We start from the raw sequence: 23,191 nt of genomic DNA, 5'->3' as shown, positions 1-23,191 counted from the left end.
GATAAAAAGCAAAGCAGAGTTTTTGGCAGTCTCTCAATACCGGGTAGTTAAAAAATTAGAGTTCAGAGGCCACCAAGGAAGGGAACTTCCGGTAAACAACCTAGACCTTCAGCTGAGACCCCTAAAGAGCTCAACTGTAGGAGAAAAGGAAAACCAGAAACAGAGAAGCCTTAACACATCTGGAAACCCAGCCTCAGTTAAGACAAAAGAACAAGGTGATCTACCTGTCTGTATTTTTTCTGCCTTCCAGAAGAAAATGAAACCCAATCTGGAAGGAGATACCAGTATCTAGAATTGATTTCATAAATAACGCCCAGAATTTAATTTTAAAAAATTATCAGGCATGCCAGGAAATGAAACCAAATGAGGAAAAACCAAAGGAACAAATAGATAATAGAAACAGACCCACAGGTGATCCAGATAATAAAGTTTTCAGACATGATCTTAGAATCTAGCCTTATATTAAAAGAATAATAAATCACAAGTTGGGTTTGTTCCAGGGATGTGAAGTTGGTTTTACACTTGAAAATCATTTAATGTAGTATATCACATTAACACTATAAAGGGCAAAAATCATATACAGACATCCCTCAATATCCCTGGGGGACTGGGGTTCCAGGACCCAAACCTGGATACCAAAAATACCTGGATACCAAAAAATACCTGGATACCAAAAAATACCTGGATACCAAAATCCCCATATGCTCAAGTCCCTTATATAAAATCATGTACAGTATTTGCATATAACTTACCCATATCCTCCTGTATATTTTAAATCATCTCTAGATTACTTATAATACCTAACACAATGTAAATGCTATGTATCAATAAACAGTTGCCAGCACACAGCAAATTCAAGTTTTGCTCTTTGGAACTTTCTGGAATTTCTTTTCAAATATTTTGATCCATGGTTGGTTGACTCCACAGATGCAGAACCCATGGATATGAAGGACCAACTATAATCATCCCAAAAAATTCAGAAAAAAGATAAAATCCACATCAATTTCTAATTTTTAAAAACCCATAGCAAACTAAGAATAGAGGAGAATTTCCTTAATAAAGTAAGAGTATCTACAAAAACATTTATAGCAAACATTATCCTTAATGGTGCAATATTAAACAATCCCCCCCGCCTTAGATTAGAAATCTGACAGAGATTTCCAATCTGACATTAGAAATCTAACAGAAATCTGAATGGAATTCAACATTGCACTGGATATCTAGTGAGCACAATAAAACAAGAAAAAGAGAAGTAAAAATATAAGAATTACAGAGGAAAAAATAAAAATATTTATAGATGACATGATTATATTCATGGAAATTTTAAAATTCTGCAGAGAAAAATTACTAGAATTAATATGTAAATTTGCAAGGTTGCTGGATATAAGATCAATATATAAAAATCAGGGCTTCCCTGGTGGCGCAGTGGTCGAGAGTCTGCCTGCTGATGCAGGGGACGTGGGTTCGTGCCCCGGTCTAGGGGGATCCCACGTGCCGCGGAGCGGCTGGGCCCGTGAGCCATGGCCGCTGAGCCTGCGCGTCCGGAGCCTCTGCTCCGCAACGGGAGAGGCCACAATGGTGAGAGGCCCACGTACCGAAAAAAAAAAAAAAAAAAAAAAAAAAAAAAATCAGCTGCATTTCTATATGTGGGCGAAAAAGAATTAGACACTGAAATTTTTAAAAGCTAATAACATCATTTACAATAGGATAAAAACTTCAATTCCTGGAATAATTCTAATAAAAACATTCAAGACCCCCTAAACTGTAAAATGTTATTGAGAGTAATTAGAGAAAGCCTAAATAAACATATTCTTGGACTGGAACACTCAATATTAGGGAGAGTCAATTCTTCCCAAATCAAGCTCTAAATTCAATGAAATTCCAAACAGAAGCCCAGCAAGTTTCTTTTGTGGAAATTGAAATGCTGAGTTTACAATATATATGAGAATGCAAAGGGCCATCAATAGCCAAGAAAATCTTAAAGAACAAATTTGGAGAACTTACACACCAGATATTAAGACTTCTTACAAAACTAAAAGAATCAGAGTTTTTATTGATATGAGAAAAATCAATCAATAGAACAGAATAAAGATCTCAGAAACAGACCCAAACACACGTGGTCACCTGATACATGACAAAAATGCCACTGATGTGAATGGAAAAAAGATAGTATTTTTAATAAATGGTCCAGGGTCAGTCAGGTTTTTCTATTCTTACACAGCTATCCAATCTACATCTGTAGTTCACCTGTGATCTCAAATACCCATTCCTGTAGAGTTTAACTCATTCTGCTGATCTAAACACTCCCATATCCCACTGCCTCTTGGGCATCCAACCATGACTCAGACATGTCCCAACCTGGACTCATGTCCATCCCCCTTCCTTGAATTATTCCTACATTCCCTATCTCTGTGAATGGTTCAGAGTAGCGAATCAAATTAAAAATTTTGGAAAACTGTTTTTTTGCCTTTTGACAGGTATTTTCTCTGCTGGGACAATTATATTCTATCTTAAAAAGCAGGTCAGAAAGGGTGAACTTGGTCACAACTTTAAACAATAATTCAGTCTGGCATTGTTTCTGGGGACTCCACCTGCATGGCCTCTGGGTGGCCTAAGGAAATCTTTCTTGGTTTGAAAAACCAGCATTGCCCTGTTCCCTTGATTCAAAGATGCACATCTTCCAATCCTAAGGATTCTAAAGTTAGGATGAAACATATGGACCAAACTGAAAAAACAAAAACAAAACAAAAAACCCTGCTTTGCCTGTCTGCAAACAGAGTCGTGATATTGTTTATACCAGGAGGAACTGAATTTTGAATTTGGTAATTAATTCTCACTTTAAATGTCTTCCAAAGGACTGCACCATGATAGAACACAAAAAAGAAAAGTTATCCTATACACAGAAGATAGATTATCACTGCCAGGCAATACAACTGCCAAACCATAGAGAGTAGAATATGGGATGTCAAAACTATCAGAGGCACGTGTGGCCAGTTCATGTACCAAGCAGAACCATCTTTCAGACACTGAAAAAATTTCTGGCTGGCTTTCAAGAGATGCTGTTTGACTTTGACTTCCAGATATACAAAATTGAATAAGAAGAGTCAAAGTATGTCTTTCACCAGATAGAAATGTAGATGCAAATGATATTCTTAAAGGCCCCCAAACTGCACTATTAATCTATAGGTGCTATAAAAGTAAAGATCATGAGTACATGTTATGAAAAGCAACATGCTACCGTCACACTACTACACATGACAATGGAAGGTTGACAGTTAATCAGAGCAGCCTTTACCCTCCAAGTATGAAGAAAGCTTAGTGTGTATGAGATTCGGGAGAAAATGGTAAAATAAATGGACAAAGATATAATACTGTGAATAAGGACAAGTACTTTTTTTTTTTTTTTTTTGCTTTTAAACAAAGTCTTTTATTAATTAATTAATTTTATTATTTTTGCTGTGTCGGGTCTTCGTTTCTGTGCGAGGGCTTTCTCTAGTTGTGGCAAGCGGGGGCCACTCTTCATCGCGGAGGACAAGTACTTTTATGTAAATTTATTCTAGTCTTTTTTCTCCTCCACACCCCCTCCTCTAGAAGAACTGCTAGTAGATCCATGGTTGACCAAAAGATCAACGAAGCTTTGCAGAGGTTTTCCATCGCAAGGCCTTGAAAGCCCAAGTATCAGTACCAGGGCCTGAATTTTCCCCCCCCCCCCCGATTTCTACCCCCAACGGAGCTGTCTCCTATGCCATCCAAACAGAAGCATCCTTGAGATGTTCGCATCCAAGCTAAGGAGATGAAGATGCAAGGCATGCCATAAGGGGACCGCTTACCTCTTTCTGGCACTTCACCTTTATCTCAGGACTGTCCCCATGTCACTGGGATGACTTTGAGGGAATCAAAGCAGATCACAGATCAGGCCTAATTTGGACTTGGCAAAATCCGTATGCGCCACGTTTCATCCTGACCAGCTGTCTGATGGGGTCATGGCTAAATCCTAAGGAAGGAACGTGGGGGAAGGTCTTTCCCAAACCCTAAGCACTGTATAAATGCCAGTTTCCACCAAGGTCATCATAAAAACATAACAATTTCTTACATCAGACAGTAACACCAAACTCATCTTAAGGTATCAACCCCACACCATACTCTAAAATTGTAAAGTAAACTACAAAGGGTCCCCTGTGCTCCTCTGATAGGACTGCGTATGCTGTGGGGTTGCCAACCCCACTCCACTCTGAGAGTTGCTCCAGATCTTTTCAGGACTTAGATTCCATCTCTTGGCTTATTCTCAGGTTTTGAATACTGTATCAGTTGTTACCCTGTCTTACCTCAAAGCACCATCTCTTCAACTCATCACTTTTTTGAACTTACCTGGTCCAGTGATTTCTTACCAGTCAGAGAAATAAGGTTTCTGCAGAGTTCACAGCAATGGCCTATCTTCCAAGAATCGTTTCTGACCCTCCCTGGGTCAGGCTCCCGAGCTGCCCTTTACACCAGGAGGCCCAACACAGAACTTCTCCTGCCTCAGCTGAGGGTATGACTCAGCATTGAAACACCTGCCTTTTTTCTTTTCCAAGGAGGCCAACTCTTTTGCAACACACACGTGTGTTAAGCTGATCCATCAAATGCTACAAATTTCACTGAAACGGATTAGGCAGCTACGTTTCTTCACAGGCCTGGAGGGTCCTTTTCAGCCAAGACACCCCAAGATGGGGAGATCGAACCTTCCCCAGACGGGGTCCCACAGTTCAATCTGGAGGCCTCTGGAAGGACATGAGCAAACCGCAGGCAGCCTGGGCTCCAGGCCCACTGATAAGAAAATCTTCTCCTGGCCAACCTGGAACTCTTTAAAAGCATGAAATTCTCCCAATTCTCCCAGGATTTCCCCTTTTCCTATGCACAAAAATTAAACACATCCAATCACCAAATGCTCCCATCCTAAAACGCAGAGAAATTACAACTCTGCTTTGACACGGAGTCAGCAAAGGTTGGGACCATTTGGGAGTTTTGTTTTCCAAGCTCGCTGCTGGCCTGGAGGAAGCGTGACACCACGATCTGAGGCTGAAGGCAGCTGTTCGTTTTTGGCTGGAGTTCAGCGTAAACCTTACAAACGGTCCGCCAGCGCGTGCTCTCTCTCTTTTTTAAAATAATAATAATTTTGAAAAAAAATCCATTAGTCACAAAACCTCCAACCTAGTGTTTTCACCCTAAAGCTTTTCCTGCAGAACACAGAAAACTATGTTTTCCAAACAAATGTCTGAGCCCAAAAAGGCTCCAGCAGGTTATTTCCATCGGAGAAAGGCTATGGGACCAATACTTCGGCAGGTTGAAAACCAATGGCTAAAGCAGCTCCGAAGAATCACTGAATAGCAATTCTCTCTGAAATATTGAAAGATGAAAATCTAGCAACGAATAATCTAGCAACGAATAATTTACTCAAAAGAGGCCCTTAAGAGTTAAGTCAATGAATACACTTTTATTTAGGAGCGAACATCAGACATCAGAAAACCTGCCTTCCGTTCTGACATTCTGGTCTGTTATAAAGATCCTGCAATGGCCCTGTTTTACTTAACTGCCACAGCTAAGAATTCACAGACAGCCATCCGTGTGTCTGTCCAACACCAGGACATGTCCCCACGGCCTGGCATGTCCCTCCTTCTCCAGTTCCCTCATTACAGACTTGAATACGCATTGGGGCCAAATGTTGGCAATGCTCTCAAGATGGTCCTTGTATGGGGCAAGTTCACGTTTGTTATTTTAGTGTGTGTATTTGCGACAGACCCACACACAGATCCGTAAGTTCAGGAGAGACCCGACTCCTTCCTTTGGACCTTCTTAATCCAAACTTTTGGACCTTCTTGGGAAATTAACAGATTTCCAGGACCAAAAGCAAGAATCTGGAGGTGGTTTATAAAACCAAAGCTAACAGAGTCCATAAACAGAGGACATAAATGTCCCTTCTCCTCTGCATTCTCTTCCTTTCCCTTTTATCTTCGTATTTACCATACAATTGGCAGAATGTACCATCACGGGCCGAGTTCCTACCTGCTGCCCTCTGAGAACCATGGGCAGTGCTGACCTCTGCATCGGACTCTCTGTTCTGGCCAGACCACTCAACTGAGCCCTACATACAAGCAAAGTTCAAGGTCATGGGCTTGTTTTCTGTGTGCTGTATGTAGGACTGAAATAACTGCTGTAATAATTCATCCCTTAGCCCCTCCGAGGCTCTAAAAATCACTCCACGGAAGTTTTCCTTTATTTGCTAGGCAGCCCCAAGAACACAGCTCTTCTGTCAAACAGTGTGGCCTCATTTCAAGAAACAAGAATAATACAGACATGGGAAAAAAAGTCTACCGGTCCCTTGCAACTACATGATAAAAAATACATTTGAGACACACATATACACACACACTCACTTACTCAAAGACATATTATATCATATATGTGTATATTACATGCACAAGCACACAGCCTTCTATTCGCTTGAATCAGCAGCATTTGCAGTTAAGCATCCTCATATAATTTCCATGTGCGAACTTATGTTAGCCACCCTCATCCACCATTCGAAGTAGGGACTAAAACATAGCGGGAAACATTTTAGTCCCAGTGAGTTATATGTTTTCCGAACACAAAGGATGCTTAGTAGATACCATTCACTGGCTTGCTTCAGAAAAGAAAACTATTGGGGAAATTTTCACCTTAAGAGCAAAAAAGTCGTCTTGCTGGCTCAACGCTACCATTGGGAACACAGCCCCCGTCACGCCCGTGTGCTGCCCTTGAACTCCAAGCCACCTTGCAGAGACACAGTCGGGGTTATAAGGTGACGGGGTGACAAACGGGGGCCAGCCCCACCCTTTGGGGTTCCTCGAGCCTCCGTACCTGTGCTGCTGCTCCTGTAAGACTTGGTAAATGCCGACAAGAAAAGTTTGGTTTTTAAAACTCGTTCCAACAACACAGTCCTTGTAGATTCGGAACTCTGCAGCCGTCACCGCCTCACCCGCGGGAATCTGGGATAGGTTGAACTTGAACTCTTTGTGGTGTCGCTGGCGAGGGGAGAACTCCTTGTCGTCCTCCACTATAGGATTAAACAAGAGAGAGTGACAACTATCGTTACTTGGCTAAGTGCCACAGGCTCACATCTAGAAAGTTCCCCCGTTTTCATTCCTAAGCGGCTTACCGTTACCCTTATTAGAGGGATCAGTGGGTGGTGGAAAGAACCACGGGCTAGGCTGCCAGGCTGAGATTAAAAATCCTTCATTCTCCCCAGGGATTAAATACAATGCTTAGATTCTCTTTAACGACTTAAAACTATTTAACCAAGTTGCATGACAGCAAGTTATTTAAACTCTTGTCTTCCGGCTTCCTCATCTGCAGCATGAGAGGAAGAGGGCTTCCCAGGGAAGCTGGAGGGATCCAGGCAACAGTGACTAAGAACGCCTCTGCCGTCCTGGCTCCGTTGTCCCCTCCCAGCCCCCCTTTCCTGCTGCTGCTCTCCTATCCCCTCAGGTTGGTTCCTTCTCTCCCCACCAAGCAGTTGCCAAGACCAAGGGCAGCCCTGAGCTAACCTTTGCTGGGGGAGGGGTGTTCCGTGGTCGGAGATGGGGGTGAGCAGCGGGTTCTGCCTGGGTCTGAAGCTCGAACGGTCCTCATATTTTGCCTGATGTCCAGGGGGAATTTTTGTTTAGGGGTTTAGTGTGAAATTTCATAGAAAATATTGCTCTAACTAAAGTCCACTGCCCTCCCTCTACTGGAGGAAACTGAGGGCTGAACGCTTCTGAGGGGAGGGACCCTCTGGGTTGTGAAGCTGCCGGGGTCTCTATTTAACCTGCATGTAGAACCCACGTATGAGGACAGAGTTGCGGAAACACGTCACCAACGGGATAACATGCGATTGTCTAAGCCTTTTTTTTTTTTGCGGTTCGCGGGCCTCTCACCGCTGTGGCCTCTCCCGTTGCGGAGCACAGGCTCCGGACGCGCAGGCTCAGCGGCCATGGCTCACGGGCCCAGCCGCCCCGCGGCATGTGGGATCCTCCCGGATCGGGGCACGAACCCGCGTCCCCTGCATCGGCAGGCGGACTCCCAACCACTGCGCCACCAGGGAAGCCCTAAGGCTTTTTTTAAAAAACTGGGAAAGGATCGAGTCTAAAAGCTTTTTTTTTTTTTTTCATATTTTGGCCATGCCACGCGGCTTGCAGGATCTCAGTTCCCCAACCCAGGCCATGACAGTGACAGCGCCGAATCCTAACAATCAGACCACCACGGAACTCCCTAAAAGCTTTTTTTTAATGAAATTTTTCCCTGCATAAAGACAAACTATGGAAAACTACAAACTACTGATTGTCATGCTTCAGAGTCAGCCTTCAGATGGCTCTATACAAAGTCCTGGGTGAGAGAAACGCTATCAACCTCGGATGCTTAACTCATAATCGTTGTAGGAGAGAAAAACGAGCACCCTGCTTCCCACCACAAATCCTGACTCCTTTCCCCAGAGCTCAGAAATGCTTCTGCCCTGCTGCTCCTGTTAGGTTTTTCTTAATGGCAACCGCAGTAAAATCTCATGAGCAAATTAATCCTTGATGGCAGAGTTTTTCCAGGGCTTGTGGGTAGGAAAAAAAAAAAAAAGATCAAGTTATTTGCCACCTCCAATGGCCCACTTTCTCCCCCATGTGCTGTTTCTCCATAATCACCAGAGAAAAGCTCTGCAGATTAAGCTCCTTTCAAGCCAATAACTTTACACGAACCTGAGACCTCGATGGCATTGCAGAAGCTTGGGAAAGTTAAGCCATCCATCGGTACGAGGTTTTTAAATAAAGAATTTCTGAAACTGCCATGTGACTGTGCAACAAATCTTTTAGATTCAAGTTATCCCTTTTCTGGGGGTGGGGGGCGGGGTGAGGGAGTTGTTAAAAAACAGTAAGCTTTGGCTTGCGTAAGAGCTTGAATATAAGTTAAAAAAAAAAAAAAAAAAAAAAAAAGGTCCAGCCAGAAAGTAAACCATGGTTCAGTCCCAACAAGAGAACAGGTTTTTTAATTAGTGGCTAAGCATGAAAAGCAATATTGTTGGGGAGTTCACTCAAGGACACCCACACCTGATGGTGGATCACTTTTCCCTAAAACTGATCTGCCTTTTCAGTTTGATATGTTATCATCAGTGGTTAAAAAGTGAATCGAATCTGATTTCCCAAAGAGTCTTTCTAAAAAATAGTCACACAGCTTTTCTATAGGGCCTCTTGGGTGCTGAAAAATTTCAATATCAAGAAATGAAAGCATATTCTTAAAAGATTCTTTTGAGAGAATGCATAAGAATTCCTCAAAGAAGTCTTCCAATCACTCTTAACATAAACAACAGAAAGAAAAACTATGGATGTGAAGCAAGATATAAAACAGTGACTTAAAAATAAAACAGTGACAAGATATTTCAGTTATAAGGAGGAGAGAAGGGAGAGATATTTCAATACATGAGAAATATGTTAGTCTTTGGAGAGGTATACCACCCCCAGTAAACCACACCTTCCTGTATGTACACCCTTAGGTGGTCCCTTCTCCCCTGGGCTGGTTCTGTGACCTTCTCTGGACCAATAAGAGGCAGCAACAGTGGTGCTGAGTGATTCTGAGGCTAAGTCATAAGCTTGGAACTTCCTTCCATTTAGGTGTCTTGGAATGCACGTCTAAGGAAAGATGGCTACCACGTAAGAAGTGCAACTACTCTGAACCCCCTAGACTATGAGGAAGTCTGAGGTAACCACGTAGAGAGGCTGTGTGGCGCACAGAGACACAGAGGGAGAAGGAAGGAGGGCGGGAAGAGCCCAGTCAGTCCCCAGCCACCTCAGCTGAGGCACCAGCCATGGTATGAAGACGCCATCTTGGATGTCCAACCCACTGGAGCCTCGGGATGATCCCAACCCCAGTGACCACCTGACTGCAACTGCATGAGAGACCCTGAGGGGGGGCCACCCAGTTCATCCTAGTCTTTTGACCAGACCGTGAGAGATGATAACAGTACCTTGCTGTTTGAAGCCACCAAGTTTTGGGTGATTTGTTACACGGTAAGAGGCAACTGACACAAGATGAGAAGGGAGGGCAAGAGAGGAAGAGAGAAGGGGAGTCCGACCTTGCCAGGAAGGGGAGAAACTGCACGCAGTTCTTAAGGAGGAGGGATTTTGAAATCCTGGGAGGCAGTGTGTGTGACTAAGGAAGGATCCTGGCAGCCACTCACAGACAGATGTGAATAGATGGATAAAGAATCTAAAAATGAGAAAGTGGAAAGAAACATAGTTCAAAGCCTTCCATTTTATTACCGTGCGAATTAGAACTCGTTGCCTTATATGTACATTTCCCCAATTCTCCTCTGGTCGGTCTTGAAGCACTCCACTTCCTCCTGCTTTTCCTTAATCCTTCTTGGAAGAGAGGCATGGTCTCCTCAGCCCCCCGTGAGTCTCTGATTGCTGCGCACCTCGTTACAAGCTCTCCCACCTAAACTCTTTATTGTCGCCTGAACCTCTCCTCGTGCCTCTTAGCTCAAAGCTACACCATCTTCCTCACTCTTCCCACGAGACCTCAGCTACTGGTCATTGGAGTTTGCTTGGAATGCCTCCTCTCTCCCCAGATCTTCTGCCCACAATTAAAGTTACACAGTGCATTTGCTAATGTCTCATAGGGATACAGGAAATAAGTACAATTAGGTCACTGCCTACATGTGCATTTAAAGACCACCACCGTAATACGGCAAGGGTCCCAATGAGCTTAGCATTTCCCCTTTGAGCTCTGTGACCTGGGCTCCTTAAACATCAGACAATTCAAGAAAAATGAGAAAGGGCTGAGGTGGGGATCCAGCGCTCAGTACCTATTTTGTAGCCCCTGCATCTGGCTTCTCAAAGATGGTGCCGTGTGTGGAATAGGCAGTAGCAAGGTAGTAGCCAAGAATGTGGACGAAGTGTGAAGCTGACAACATGGTTTTGAAATCCAGCTCCCGCTTATCTTACTCAGGTGACAGCAAGTAAGATATCAGCCAAAGTTTCAGTTATCAATTAAATGGGAATAACAACATTTCTGAGGATTAAGTGAGACAATCTGTACAAGACAGTCAGTGATAGAGGAAGGGCTCAGCAAATGGTAGTTGGAAGCATCGTTAGCGGTATTTGACAATCGAGCTCCTCTGAGCTGAGACTATGTCTTTGCTGAGTTATTCAAATTTACTCACATCTCTAAATGAGCTTTTTACAGTGGAGGACTTACTCTCTGGAAAGGGAGGTGAGTGAAATCACTGTCCTAAGTGTCATCAGCCCTGGTGTTTGGCTACTGAACACAGTACTGTGTTCTCTGAAGCAACAATTCCTAGAATTTTTTATTTCAAGGATCACTGAAAACATGTTTTTTTAAATGGTAATGACCTTACACAAGGACATCTACTGTTTCTGTTTTCCTTTTGTAAGGACAATAAAACAAATAAGACAACAAACTGCACCCTTTTAACACTCTGATTTTATTTTTAAAGGTCCTTTTAACACCAAATCAAGTAGGGAGGATGTAATTCAAGGACATATACAATCCTTGAAATTGAATCAATTTCACTTTATAAAACTCACTCTGTTCTCTCTCTTTGCCTCAGACGATACCAGCTGAAATTTCAGACCAGCACCAGACCTCTAGTCAACAGGTAGGAGCCACAGCCCAAAAGAATAAACGTTACTAGGTTAAGATTATAAGTGTAAATTATGTAGTATTATACATGCAAAAGTATGTATATATATGTAATTTATGGAGGTCACGAAACATAATGACGAAGAACAAATGAGACCAGCACCCAACCTAAAAACTGGAAGGTGAACAATATTCCTCCCCGGTGGCATCCCCCACTCCCACCCACAAGGGACCTCGGATCATGAATAATGTCTGGCAGTCCCTTGCCTTTCTTTTATTTATTTATTTATTCTGGGCTTTCGAGACTTTAATTCCCCGACCAAGGATTGAACCCACGCCCTCGGCAGTGAAAGCATGGAGTCCTAACCACTGGACCGCCAGGGAATTCCCAGTCCCTTGCCTTTTCAAAGGCAAGGGACTGCCAGACAGTATGTATCACTGAATCATTAGAGTGTTTAGTTTTTCTTTTTCTCTTAAAGTCTTTCCTTTCAGAGACATGATGGAAGTTTTACAGGCACCCAGGGAAAATCTAGTCATGGCCACAGCTAAGCTTGAAGGCTGCCCAGGCAGGGGGCTGTGCTGCCCATCAGCTGGTGGGGTGCTGAGGTTCTGTGGGAATGGCTGACTAGCAACTTTTCTCCTTCTGCAGCCCTACCGCGTGTAGATCTATTACAAACACGGGCATTTTCTTAATACGTGCTGGTGGAGATGTGGAGAAAGTAAAACCCCTGTGCGTTGCTGGTAGGGGTGTAAAGTGGTGCAGCTGCTGTGGAAAACAGTTGAGTGATTTCTCAAAACATCAAACAATCACCACATGATCCAGCAAGCCCACTTTTGGGTGTGTGTGGGTACCCAACAGAATCAAAAGCGGGGACTCAAACAGATATTTGTATACCATGTTCATAGCAGCTTCATTCACAAAAGCCAAAAGATAGGAAGAATACAACATCTACAATGGATGAATGGATAAACAAAATGTGGTCCATAAATACAATGGAATACTGTTCAGCCATAAAAGTAGAAATTCTGATACATGCTACAACATGGATAAACCTTGAGGACATTTTGTTAAGTGAAATAAGACAAAGGGACAAATATTGTACGATTCTACTTGCATGAGGTACCCAGAGCAATCAAATTCATAGAGACGGAAAGTAGAATGGTGATTTCCAGGGGCTGGGGGTATGACAAGTTAGTGTTGAATGGGTACTGAGTTGCAGTGAGGGAAGATGAAAAAGTTCTGGAGAGGATGGAGTTGACTGTCGCACAACAATGTGAATGTACCTGTACCTAAAGTGGTAAATTTTGTTATGCATATTTTACCATTGTTAAAAAATAAAAAATGGACATTTTCTTACACAATCACAATGTATGATCACACCTCAGTTAAAATAATTCCTCACTGTCCTATACCCAATCCATAATTAAATTTCCTCAAATGCCTCAAAAGTTGTCTTTCTACATTGGGTTTGTTGGAATCAGGAGCCCAACAGGGTCCATTCCTTACACTTGAGTCTCTTCTAAACTAGCAGACCAGCGGGTGGTGGGGATGGTGGTGGTTGGATGAATTGGGAGATTGGGATTGACATGTATACACTCATATGCATAAAATAGATAACTAATAAGAATCTGCTGTATAGCACAGGGAACTCCACTTTGCTCTACAGTAGAAACTAATACATTGTAAAACAACTTTACCCCACCCCCCGCAAAAAAAAAGAGTTGCTTATCCAAAAACTAAAATAAATAAATAAATAAACCAGCAAACCAGGAATAGAAAGAACTCCATTAACCTGATAAGGAGTCAACATAAAAACGTACACTAACAACAGTCCTAATGGTGATACGTTTGAACCACTTCCTTTAAAACAATGAAGAATGTGAGGATGCTCATTTCAGTCTTGTGTTGGAATCCAGATCAGTGCTGCTAAGGTTAAACAATTGGAAAGGACGAGGCACATTACAAACTGTGGACCTAATAAGGAGTTCAGCAAACTGCTTCCCTGTCTCAGTGAGTTGTAACTGCTGTAACAAAAGTACTACAGACTGGGTGGCTGAAACAGCAAACATTTATTCCTCACAGTTCCAGAGGCTGGAAGCAAGAGATGAGAGCGCCAGCAGGACTAGGTCCTTGCTGAGGGCCCTCTTCCCAGTTAGGTCCTCACATAGCCTCCCTTGGTACATGCTCACAGAGGGAGAGAGTGTGTGGGAGCTGGAGTCCCTTTTTCTTATAAGGACACTAATCCCATCCTGGGGCCCCAACCTCATGACCTCACCGAGACCTATTTATCATCCAAAGACCCCACCTCCTAATACTGTCTCATTGGGGATTAGAGTTTCAACAGTATGAATTTCAGGGACACAAACACGCAGTCCATGACGCTGACTTGAAGGTGTCACGTCATGTGTTCCACTACCTTTCCAATTTATGGTTTGAAATTTTGGCATTCATTTTCATAAGTGACCCTGGTGATGGTCTCATATCATCATGTTGTTGGGTTTCAAGTTACACGTGCTTTTGGCATAAGTTGGGAAATGTTCCCTTTCTTTTCAAGAAACGATCTCTTCCTGGAAAGTTTGGCAAAATTATCAGTAACATCTGATCCTGGAATTTCCTTTGGGGAATATTTTTAATTACTCATTCATTTTCCTTTAAACATATAGAAATATTCAAGCTATCTTTTTTTTAAGTCAGTGTGTATTTTCTAAAATTTGTTAATTTGGGTTTAATTCTTTAAATTTATTGCCATAAACTTTTTCAGAGTATTCTCTTATTATTTAATCTCTGCTCTATTTATGTCTTTCCCATTCTAATATTGTTTATTCGTGGATTTCCTTTTTGACTCATCTTACTGAAGGTCACTTTTTCTTTCTCGCTACTGCTTAATTTGATCGTGATAAAGATATTTTAATATAGGCATTTTCTGAACATCATTCCACAAAATCTGAATTCTATCAATTAAAGTTGTCTAGAGAAAAATAAAAGATACCACCTACTTCAACTGCAAATATAAAAGAAGAAAGAGGGAGGGAAAAGTATGGAACACTCATGGGATAAATTGGGAGATTGGGATTGACATATATACACTACTATGTATAAAATAGATAACTGAAAAAAAAAAAGAATGGAACGCTCTCTCTAATACATTTAAGAGTAGTCCCTATTCATTACTTTCTCACTAACTGGACTCACTCGGTGGTTAATTCAGTATAGCTCAGTTCAGGGAATTACAGTTGACCCCTGAATAACTCAGGGGTTAATCCGAGTGTGACTTAGAGCTGGCCTTCCACATCCTCAGTTCCTCCAAATCCATGGATTCAACCAACCACGCAGTGTGTAGTATGAAGTATTCACTATTGAAAAATATCCCCATGTAAGCGGACCCACGCAGTTCAAAGCCCCACTGTTCAAGGGTACCTTCATTCCACAATAAATTCTACATTTTCCAAATGCTTAATGCTTCCACTTATAGACCAAGCTTGAAGAAGCTGAAACTCTTTTTTAAAAAAATTACCATTCCACTGGTAACTATAAACATTTTTTTTTCATGCTATGGCACAAGCTGATTTCATTTTAGGCAACTTAGAAAGTTCTGGCTAGTTTTCCAAGGGTTGTAACAATGGTGGCCTTTTGACTTCTCTGTTGCAAGCTTGCAACCTTAAATAGTGACAGAGACACTGAGTTCAACTCTCCTACTCACTTTTTTAACCACAGTGCCATGACCCTTCCCTCCAGGGTTCACCAAATATTCCTAAATATTTGTATTCAAGTTCTATAAGAATCACAAATATCAAGGAGCTATTTTCCTGGCTACCATATGCTCTAAATGACATTTTTTAATCTAAACTTTGCTTTTTATTTTAAATAATTATATAGATCTATTAAGTGGTTGCAAAAATAGGACAGATTTTTTTTTTAAAAAAAAGCAGAGAGGTCCCATGTAACATCTTGTATAACTAAGAACAATAACAAAACCAAGAAACTGACACTGGCATTAATACCTTAGCAAGACTACAGACCCTCTCTCTGATTTCACCAGCTTTGCTTTTTTTTTTAATTGGGGTACAGTTGTTTTACAATGTTGTGTTAGTTTCTACTATACAGCGGAGTTCCCTGTCCTATGCAGCAGGTTCTTATTAGTTATCTATTTTGTACATATTAGTGTATATATGTCAATCCCAATCTCCCAATTCATCCACCTCCCCGGCTCTACCCCCTTGGTGTCCATACGTTTTTTTCTCTACATCTGTGATTTCACCAGCTTTTATATGCACTTTTTTGAGTATGTATGTATGTAATAACTCTATGACATTTTGTCACAAGTACAGATTCCTATAACCACCACCACAATCCAGATCCAGAAAAGTTCAGTCATCATAAAGGAACTCCTAAGGCTGCCCTTTGATTCCCAATGACTTTTAAGACCAGACTCAGTGCATATATTATAAAAAGATTTAGGACCAAAAATTAGCGCCTACATACCATCATTAGTAGTAAGGGTTAAGCAAGTCATTTTTTATTTTGAAAACCTCATTTTAGAACCTTTTTCCCTACCCCAACAGATGTTGACATCACTTTAGGCTGGCAAGAAGTCGCTTCAACCACGCATGTCTTGCAGTGGAAACAAGGCACAGACCTCAGCTAACAGGAGGGAGTGCCCTCGGGCTCCTAATAAACGTGTGTCACCAGGAGAGACTTAAGTTGAACAGGGGCAGCCTTGATAGAGTCCCATGGATAGCAAATAACCACCATTTTGCCTCCTTCTAGGGACTGCTACAAAGAAGCAATCAGATTATATTTAGTACACATCAGCATACATAATATGCATTTTTTCACAAATAAACTGAACATCTTCAGTCAAAACAGACAGATGGGACAGCCCAAAGAGAAAAATCAACTCTCCCACACCTCTGGTTTCAACGGCACAACATTATCGGGCGGGCAGAATGTCCTCACTGTGACGGAGAGGAGAAATTTAAGTCTGTATTCATTATACCAGATTCATCATTTCTTTTTGGATGATCTGGATTCTTGGGTTGCTTTTATGTCCCTGTGCTTGCTGTGCGGCAGCTTCACTACAATGCCCTGAGCTGTGCGTTTCCTTTTATTTCTTGTGCTGGGTTGACACTGGACTTCATATGTCTACGGCTGCCTATCTCCCATCGGTTCTGAGAAAGTCTTAGCCACTAGCTCATCGATAGTGGTCTCTCCTGGCTTAACTTCAGTTTCCTCCGAGATGAAAGTTAGATGGATATTATATTAGACCTTCTCATTCTAATTTCTGCCTCTCTTAAATGCACGTTTACATCACTCACCTCCTCATATGTGGGCTGAACCACCTCTCTAGACCCATCTACAAGTTCACCAATTCTTCCTTTGGTATTTAATGTACAGTTTAAGGCCTCTATTAGTTTGTCATTTAAAATTTTTTCCAATAGCTTTCTTTGTTGTTATAGTTGCTCTGTGGTCTACTTGGTCATTTTCCATTGTTCTGTATCACTATTATGTATTATTATACTATTCTTCATTTCTTGCATTTCCTACATAGTTGTCTTCCCTTTTCTAACTTGGTGTCTGTTTTCTAATATGTGAAATGCTTGGGGAACTTAATCCACATTTTGCCCTCCCATCCCTCTGATGACTTTCCTTTTCCTGGTTTTACCTCCTTGGCTGTTTGGAAATTTTTAGGTAATTTTTGATGGAAATTCATCCTAAATGTTTAAACTGGTGTTGCTTTTCTTTAAAAGAAAAAAAAAAAAGTACATTTGCTTCTGAGAGGACTACAAAGCTGGAATCAGGGATCTCTTCTGGAAGCTTGGAGGGTCCTGGCCTCACAGGGGACCCTCCAGGACTGCTCTCCCACCTTGGCCTGGGCCCTGAGCTGGTCTCGTGATTTGAGTGGTGTTGGTATTTGTACTCGCAGACACCGGCTTTTATGTTTGTTTGCTCACAGTAACAACCTCAAGGGAGCCCTTCAAGATGTCTCGGAGTCCCTGACATTCCTGACGGAGACATATTTGCCTCTGTTTTTCCTGGACCTAGTCATCTTTTAGCAGGAGGGCCTGATGGATTATCTAGCTTGCAACACTTGCAGAATTTGGGGCCTTTATCTTCTGTGTTTGGAAAATAACATTTGGGACACATTCCTCTCCACTCCGAACGATGTTATAAAACCCGCCTAATGTTTGAAGAGTCTACCAGCACCGCCATAGACATCGTGTCATCTGTTTCTCTGAACAGTCCCAGCAGGCAGGCAGAGCAAACAAGATCACCACGGTATCAACAGGACTCTGAGGCCAAAGGCAGTGAAGGGGCTTCCCTAAGCTGCTCACTTTTATGATTTCTGCTAGGATTTTATGCTGATGCCTCCCACCTGGCATCTCCAGCCACTGCTCTCCCTTAAGGAATGTGTTTGTCTTACTGCTGGGTGCACGTCATCATCCAGATGTCCCTGGTCCCCTGGAAGCCCCAACACACACAAGAGGAAACTCATCCATCCCCCAACTGAGCTGCCCTGTAGCTTCACCTCTGTCCACCTGGCCAGGCCCAGCTGGCCGATCAGTCCCCGGCTTGTGTGGATTTCACCTTCTAGAAACGTGTTGTAGCCACGAGTAGCTATTTAAGTGTAAAGTGGTTAAAGTGAAAATGGCAGTTCCTCTGTCTCACCAGCCACGTTGAAAGTGTTCAGTGGGGGGCTTCCCTGGTGGTGCAGTGGTTGAGGATCCACCTGCCAAGGCAAGGGACGTGGGTTCAAGCCGTGGTCTGGGAAGATCCCACATGCCGCAGAGCTGCGAAGCCCGTGCACCACAACTACTGAAGCCTGCGCTCTAGAGCCTGCAAGCCACAACTACTGAGCCCACGTGCCACAACTACTGAAGCCCGCACGCCTAGAGCTCGGCTCCGCAACAAGCGAAGCCACCACAATGAGAAGCCTGTGCACCACGACGAAGAGTAGCCCCCGCTCGCCGCAACTAGAGAAAGCCCGCGCGCAGCAACGAAGACCCAACGCAGCCAGACATAAGTAAATAAATTTATAAAAATAAATAAATAATTTTAAAAGTGTTCAGTGGCCCCATGCAGCTGGTGGATGCTGTACCAGAAAGCAGGTCAGGGAACACTCCCGTCGTCACAGCAAGTTCTCCTGGACGGCACTGCTCTAAGGGTCTCTGTGACCCACGCGTTCTGCTCCCTCCAGGCCCACTGCCCCTGCACAGCCTGTCCCGCTGCCCTCACTTCTGCCCCTTGTTCATCTATCCCCACACCGCAGCTCGTACCAGTCACACCCCCGACCTACCTTGCGGCGTGCCTGCCTACAGCCTTCAATCCCGACCCCCCAACCGCCTTCCCGTCCTGCCCCTCACCTTCCCCTGCCTCAGCTCTTCTCTTAGGAGGGATTAAACTGCTCTGTTTTTCTGACCACACTCCCCAGAACCTCATGCCTTTGCCTTACTTATACCTTGCTTATGCCTTGCCCTTTCAAAGATCTTTCAGATGAATGATAAAGAAGATGTGGCGTGTATGTATACACACACACACACACACACACACACACACACACACACACACTGGAATATTACTCAGCCATAAAAAAGAATGAAAACTGGCCATTTGCAACAGTATGGATGGACTTGGAGGGCATTATGTTTAGTGAAATAAGTCAGACAAAGAAACACAAATACTGCATGTTTTCACTTATATGTGGAATCTGAAAAATAAAATGAATGAAGACAACACAACAGAAACAGACTCACTGATATAGAGAACAAACTACTGGTTACCAGCGGGGAGAGGGTGGGGGGAGGGGCAAGACAGGGGGAGGGGATTAAGAGGTACAAACTACTATGCAATAAAATAAGCTACAAGGATATATTGTAGAGCACAGGGAATAGAGCCAATATTTTATAATAACTTTAAGTGGAGTATAATCTACAAAAATATTGAATCACTATACTGCATACCTGCAACTAATATGAAATTGTCAATCAACAATACTTGAATTATAAAAAAAAAGATCCTTCCCTCCCTCACCTCCAGGATGAAGACTTTACTTACAGGCCCCCAATTCTGAAAATGCTTTGGTGCTCCTATGTAATGCTAAATAAAGACAATTTATTAAAGCCAAAAACTAAGGGGAGGTAAATCAAAGTTCTTATTTCCTCTGTAATTACTAATGCTTTGGTGAAAAATATCAAACTCTTTTTTAAAAATGTGTTTCCACTCAGTTTTAAGTGTTTCTCTTTTGCTAGAACTAAAACCATTACTTGCAATACTTTATGGGCAATCGGCACTATTTTAAATCTTCGAGGCTGAATTCCAGGAACCTTCCTTAACTGCCGTCCTTCTCGACCCTACCCCCATCCCCACTGGTTTGGGGACCCTCACTCTAAGTTCCCATAACGTCCCATGGAAATTGTACTCCGACATTATACTAAGATGGCCAGCTGCTCATGTGGCTGCCACCCTCCCCTGCTAGACCATAAGCCTCTCAAAAGCAGGGTCCATGACAGGTTCACCTTCATACCCCCAGGAGGGCTCAGAGAATGAATGCAGAAGCCAGGACTGATGCCTGCCCCGTGCCCTTTCCTGGGCACCACAGTGTCCCCAGCAGGCAAAGGGAGCCAGAACGAACTCAGGCTTTGCACTCTAACCCCTGCTATCTTTCCTCAAGCCCCAGGGGCATCCTCCAGAGCACAGCGAAACCGGGGGACCGACTGGACACATCTGTCCAGCTTTGTTTTTTGAAGCCACGACACTCTGGGCCCAGAACACCAATTTTCGTATTGCTTTGCACTCAGAGCTCAGGATGCAAACTCCAAGCATTTTAAATGGTAAAGAGCAGAGGAAAGAAATTAATCAGCTCAAAATACTTCAATAATAGTCAAGCCATATCACAAGGTCACCATGCACAAGACAGAATGGATTTTTAATCTCATCCTGAAATCAGAGAAACAGACCTCTGACATGCTCCCTCCCTTTCATTCTTTTTTTTAATTGAAGTGAAATTTACATAATAAAACGAACCATTTTAAGGTGAACAATTCAGGGGCGTTTAGTACATTCACAGTGTTGTGCACAACTACCCCTATTTGGTTCCAAAATATTTTCATCACTCTGAAGGAAAACCCATGCCCATTAAGCAGTAAGCTCCCCATAAGCTCCCCATTCCCCCCTCCTCCACATCCTGGCAACCAGCAATCTTTGCCCTACCTCTATGGATTTGCATATTATAGATATTTCATATGAATGGAGTCATACAGTCCTTTGTGACTTGCTTCTTTCACTTAGCATAATGTTTTCAAGGTTCATCAGTAGTGTTAGCATGTATCAGTATTTCATTCTTTTTTTTTTGCGGTACGCGGGCCTCTCACTGTTGTGGCCTCTCCCGTTGCGGAGCACAGGCTCTGGACGCGCAGGCTCAGCGGCCACGGCTCACGGGCCCAGCCACTCCACGGCATGTGGGACCTTCCCAGACCGGGGCACAAACCCGTGTCCCCTGCATCAGCAGGCGGACTCTCAACCACTGCGCCACCAGGGAAGCCCACTTCATTCTATTTTTGTGGCTATATAATATTCCATTGTATGTACACACCACATTGTGTCTACCCATTCATCCATTCGTGGACAGTTGGACGATTTCCACCTTTTGGCTGCTATGAATAGTGCTTGTAAGAAGGTGCATGCACATGTATTTGAGGGCCTGTTTTCTATTATAATACCTCTTTCATTCTCTTTTGTTCTTCCTCTTTTTTAAAAATAAAATTTCTTTTATTTATTTAATTTTTGGCAGCATCGGTTCTTCATTGCTGTGCACGGGCTTTCTCTAGTTGCGGTGAGCAGGGGCTACTCTTTGTTGCAGGCTTCTCACTGCGGTGGCTTCTCTCGTTGCATAACACTGGTTCTAGGCGTGCAGCTTCAGTAGTTGTGGAGTGCGGGCTCAGTCGTTGTGGCGTGCAGGCTTCAGTAGTTGTGGTGTGTGTGCTCAGTAGTTGTGGTGTGCAGGCTCAGTCGTTGTGGCTCCTGGGCTCAGTTGCTCCGTGGCATGTGGGATCTTCCCGGACCAGGGCTCGAACCTGTGTCCCCTGCACTGGCAGGCAGATTCTTCAGTACTGCGCCACCGGGGAAGCCCTGTCTTGTTCTTCCTCTTCATCTCTCCTTCTCAGCCACAACTTCCCCAGAGTTCATGCTGGAGCCACTAACAACGCTCTATTAGAATTTAAACACAGCCTGTCCCCCAAAGCAGGGCGATTAGCTGAAGTCCCTCCTCAGGACCAAGCTGGGCAGGACCTCTGAGCAGAGAGAGGCTGGAGAGTCACTGAGTGTTGAGTGAACATGCCCAGCACTGTCTCTGGCGCATAACAGGTTCACAATAAATGTTTGTTGACTCTGATTACAAAGGAGGTTAATTCAGAGGAGTTACAGGAGGGACCACGAGAAGGAAAAATAGATGCACAGACCAAGCAAGAGTCAAGAGAAGCAAAGGGCACCTCAGAGAGCAGCAAAGTGGGAAGAGTAACAAGAGACTGAAAATCAAGCTCTGATGAGAGAGGCACCTTCTCACCAGAAGACATTCTGGGAAAGATGAAAAGGGAGGGAACCCTTATCAAACGGCTATTGTTTCCTTTTTTGAAAGTCCGAAGTCTAACATGCAGGAAAGGACACCGGACCAAGAGGTGGGGGCTTCTTTCTAGCCTGTCAGCTGACTCAACTGTTTTCAGTCTCTTGCCACATCTACAGGGTGGCCTTAAATCTGCAAACAAAGATGATATTACTTTATCAGGTACTAGAACGGAATATCAATAACCCACTTAGCAAGGGGTACTAGGCCTGTGTTTACTGATTTGGTGACCACCCTCCACAGGTGAAGTAACTTCCATCCATGAGGCAGAGAGAATTCAGACCCCGTCCATCAACATGCTCAGGCAATGCCCGGCAGGGCCATAAAGTACTGGACGATGCATCCTTTTTATTACGATCACGCCCATCAGGGGTTTTCTTCACATCCCCCCTTGCCCGGCCAATAAATCCTACCTCTTCCATCTCCTTTTGCAGAGACGGGGTAAGAGCATGAAACATCCACAAAATGGAAAATCAGTCCTTAAATAGCTGAGAAGTGAACTATGTGGGACTGGTTTCTCTCGCTGGGTGGCAGCTTAAATAAACACGAAATCCTGCCTTTTTCCACAGTGGACTTCTGACCATGACAATGGAGCTATTTGGTTTTGATGAAATGTTCAAGTTTTAAAAGTTAAGAGTAACTGACAGCCCAGCTCCTTGCCCTGGTTCCCAGGGTGACCGGGGTTTCAGATTCCTGGTCAGTTACACCGCATCAGATGACCCGTTATTAGCCGAGGCCCAGTGTCGGACATGCCAAGCACGGGACGTGGGGAGAGGCCTTTCTCATGCTCCCGTCCAAGCCCCGGGTGGCCTGACAGCGGGGGGCTGCAGCACACGACCCAAACCCGAGGGCCACGGAGAAAGAAAACGTGTACCGGTACTGAGGGCAAGGGCGAGGGCGAGAACCACCCCCAGTGTGCTTGCACCCGGGGGGGGGGG

The 23,191-nt window shown here is 43.6% G+C and overlaps 1 protein-coding gene across 1 annotated transcript in view; it reads right to left on the bottom strand.

Moving 5' to 3' along the window:
• Nucleotides 1–23,191, bottom strand: part of BMP6 (bone morphogenetic protein 6) — a 144,520-nt gene that overhangs the window by 17,392 nt on the left and 103,937 nt on the right. Inside the window, exon 2 of the mRNA XM_007466389.1 lies at nt 6,877–7,072. Coding sequence (XP_007466451.1) covers nt 6,877–7,072 — 196 coding nt within the window. The remainder of the gene's footprint in view (nt 1–6,876; nt 7,073–23,191) is intronic.

The sequence above is a fragment of the Lipotes vexillifer genome, unplaced genomic scaffold (genome assembly GCF_000442215.2).
Source record: "Lipotes vexillifer unplaced genomic scaffold, Lipotes_vexillifer_v1.1 scaffold444, whole genome shotgun sequence".
Classification (NCBI taxonomy): domain Eukaryota; kingdom Metazoa; phylum Chordata; class Mammalia; order Artiodactyla; family Lipotidae; genus Lipotes; species Lipotes vexillifer.
The sequence above is the reverse complement of the archived record's forward strand: the minus strand, read 5'-3'. Positions and strand labels throughout refer to the sequence as shown.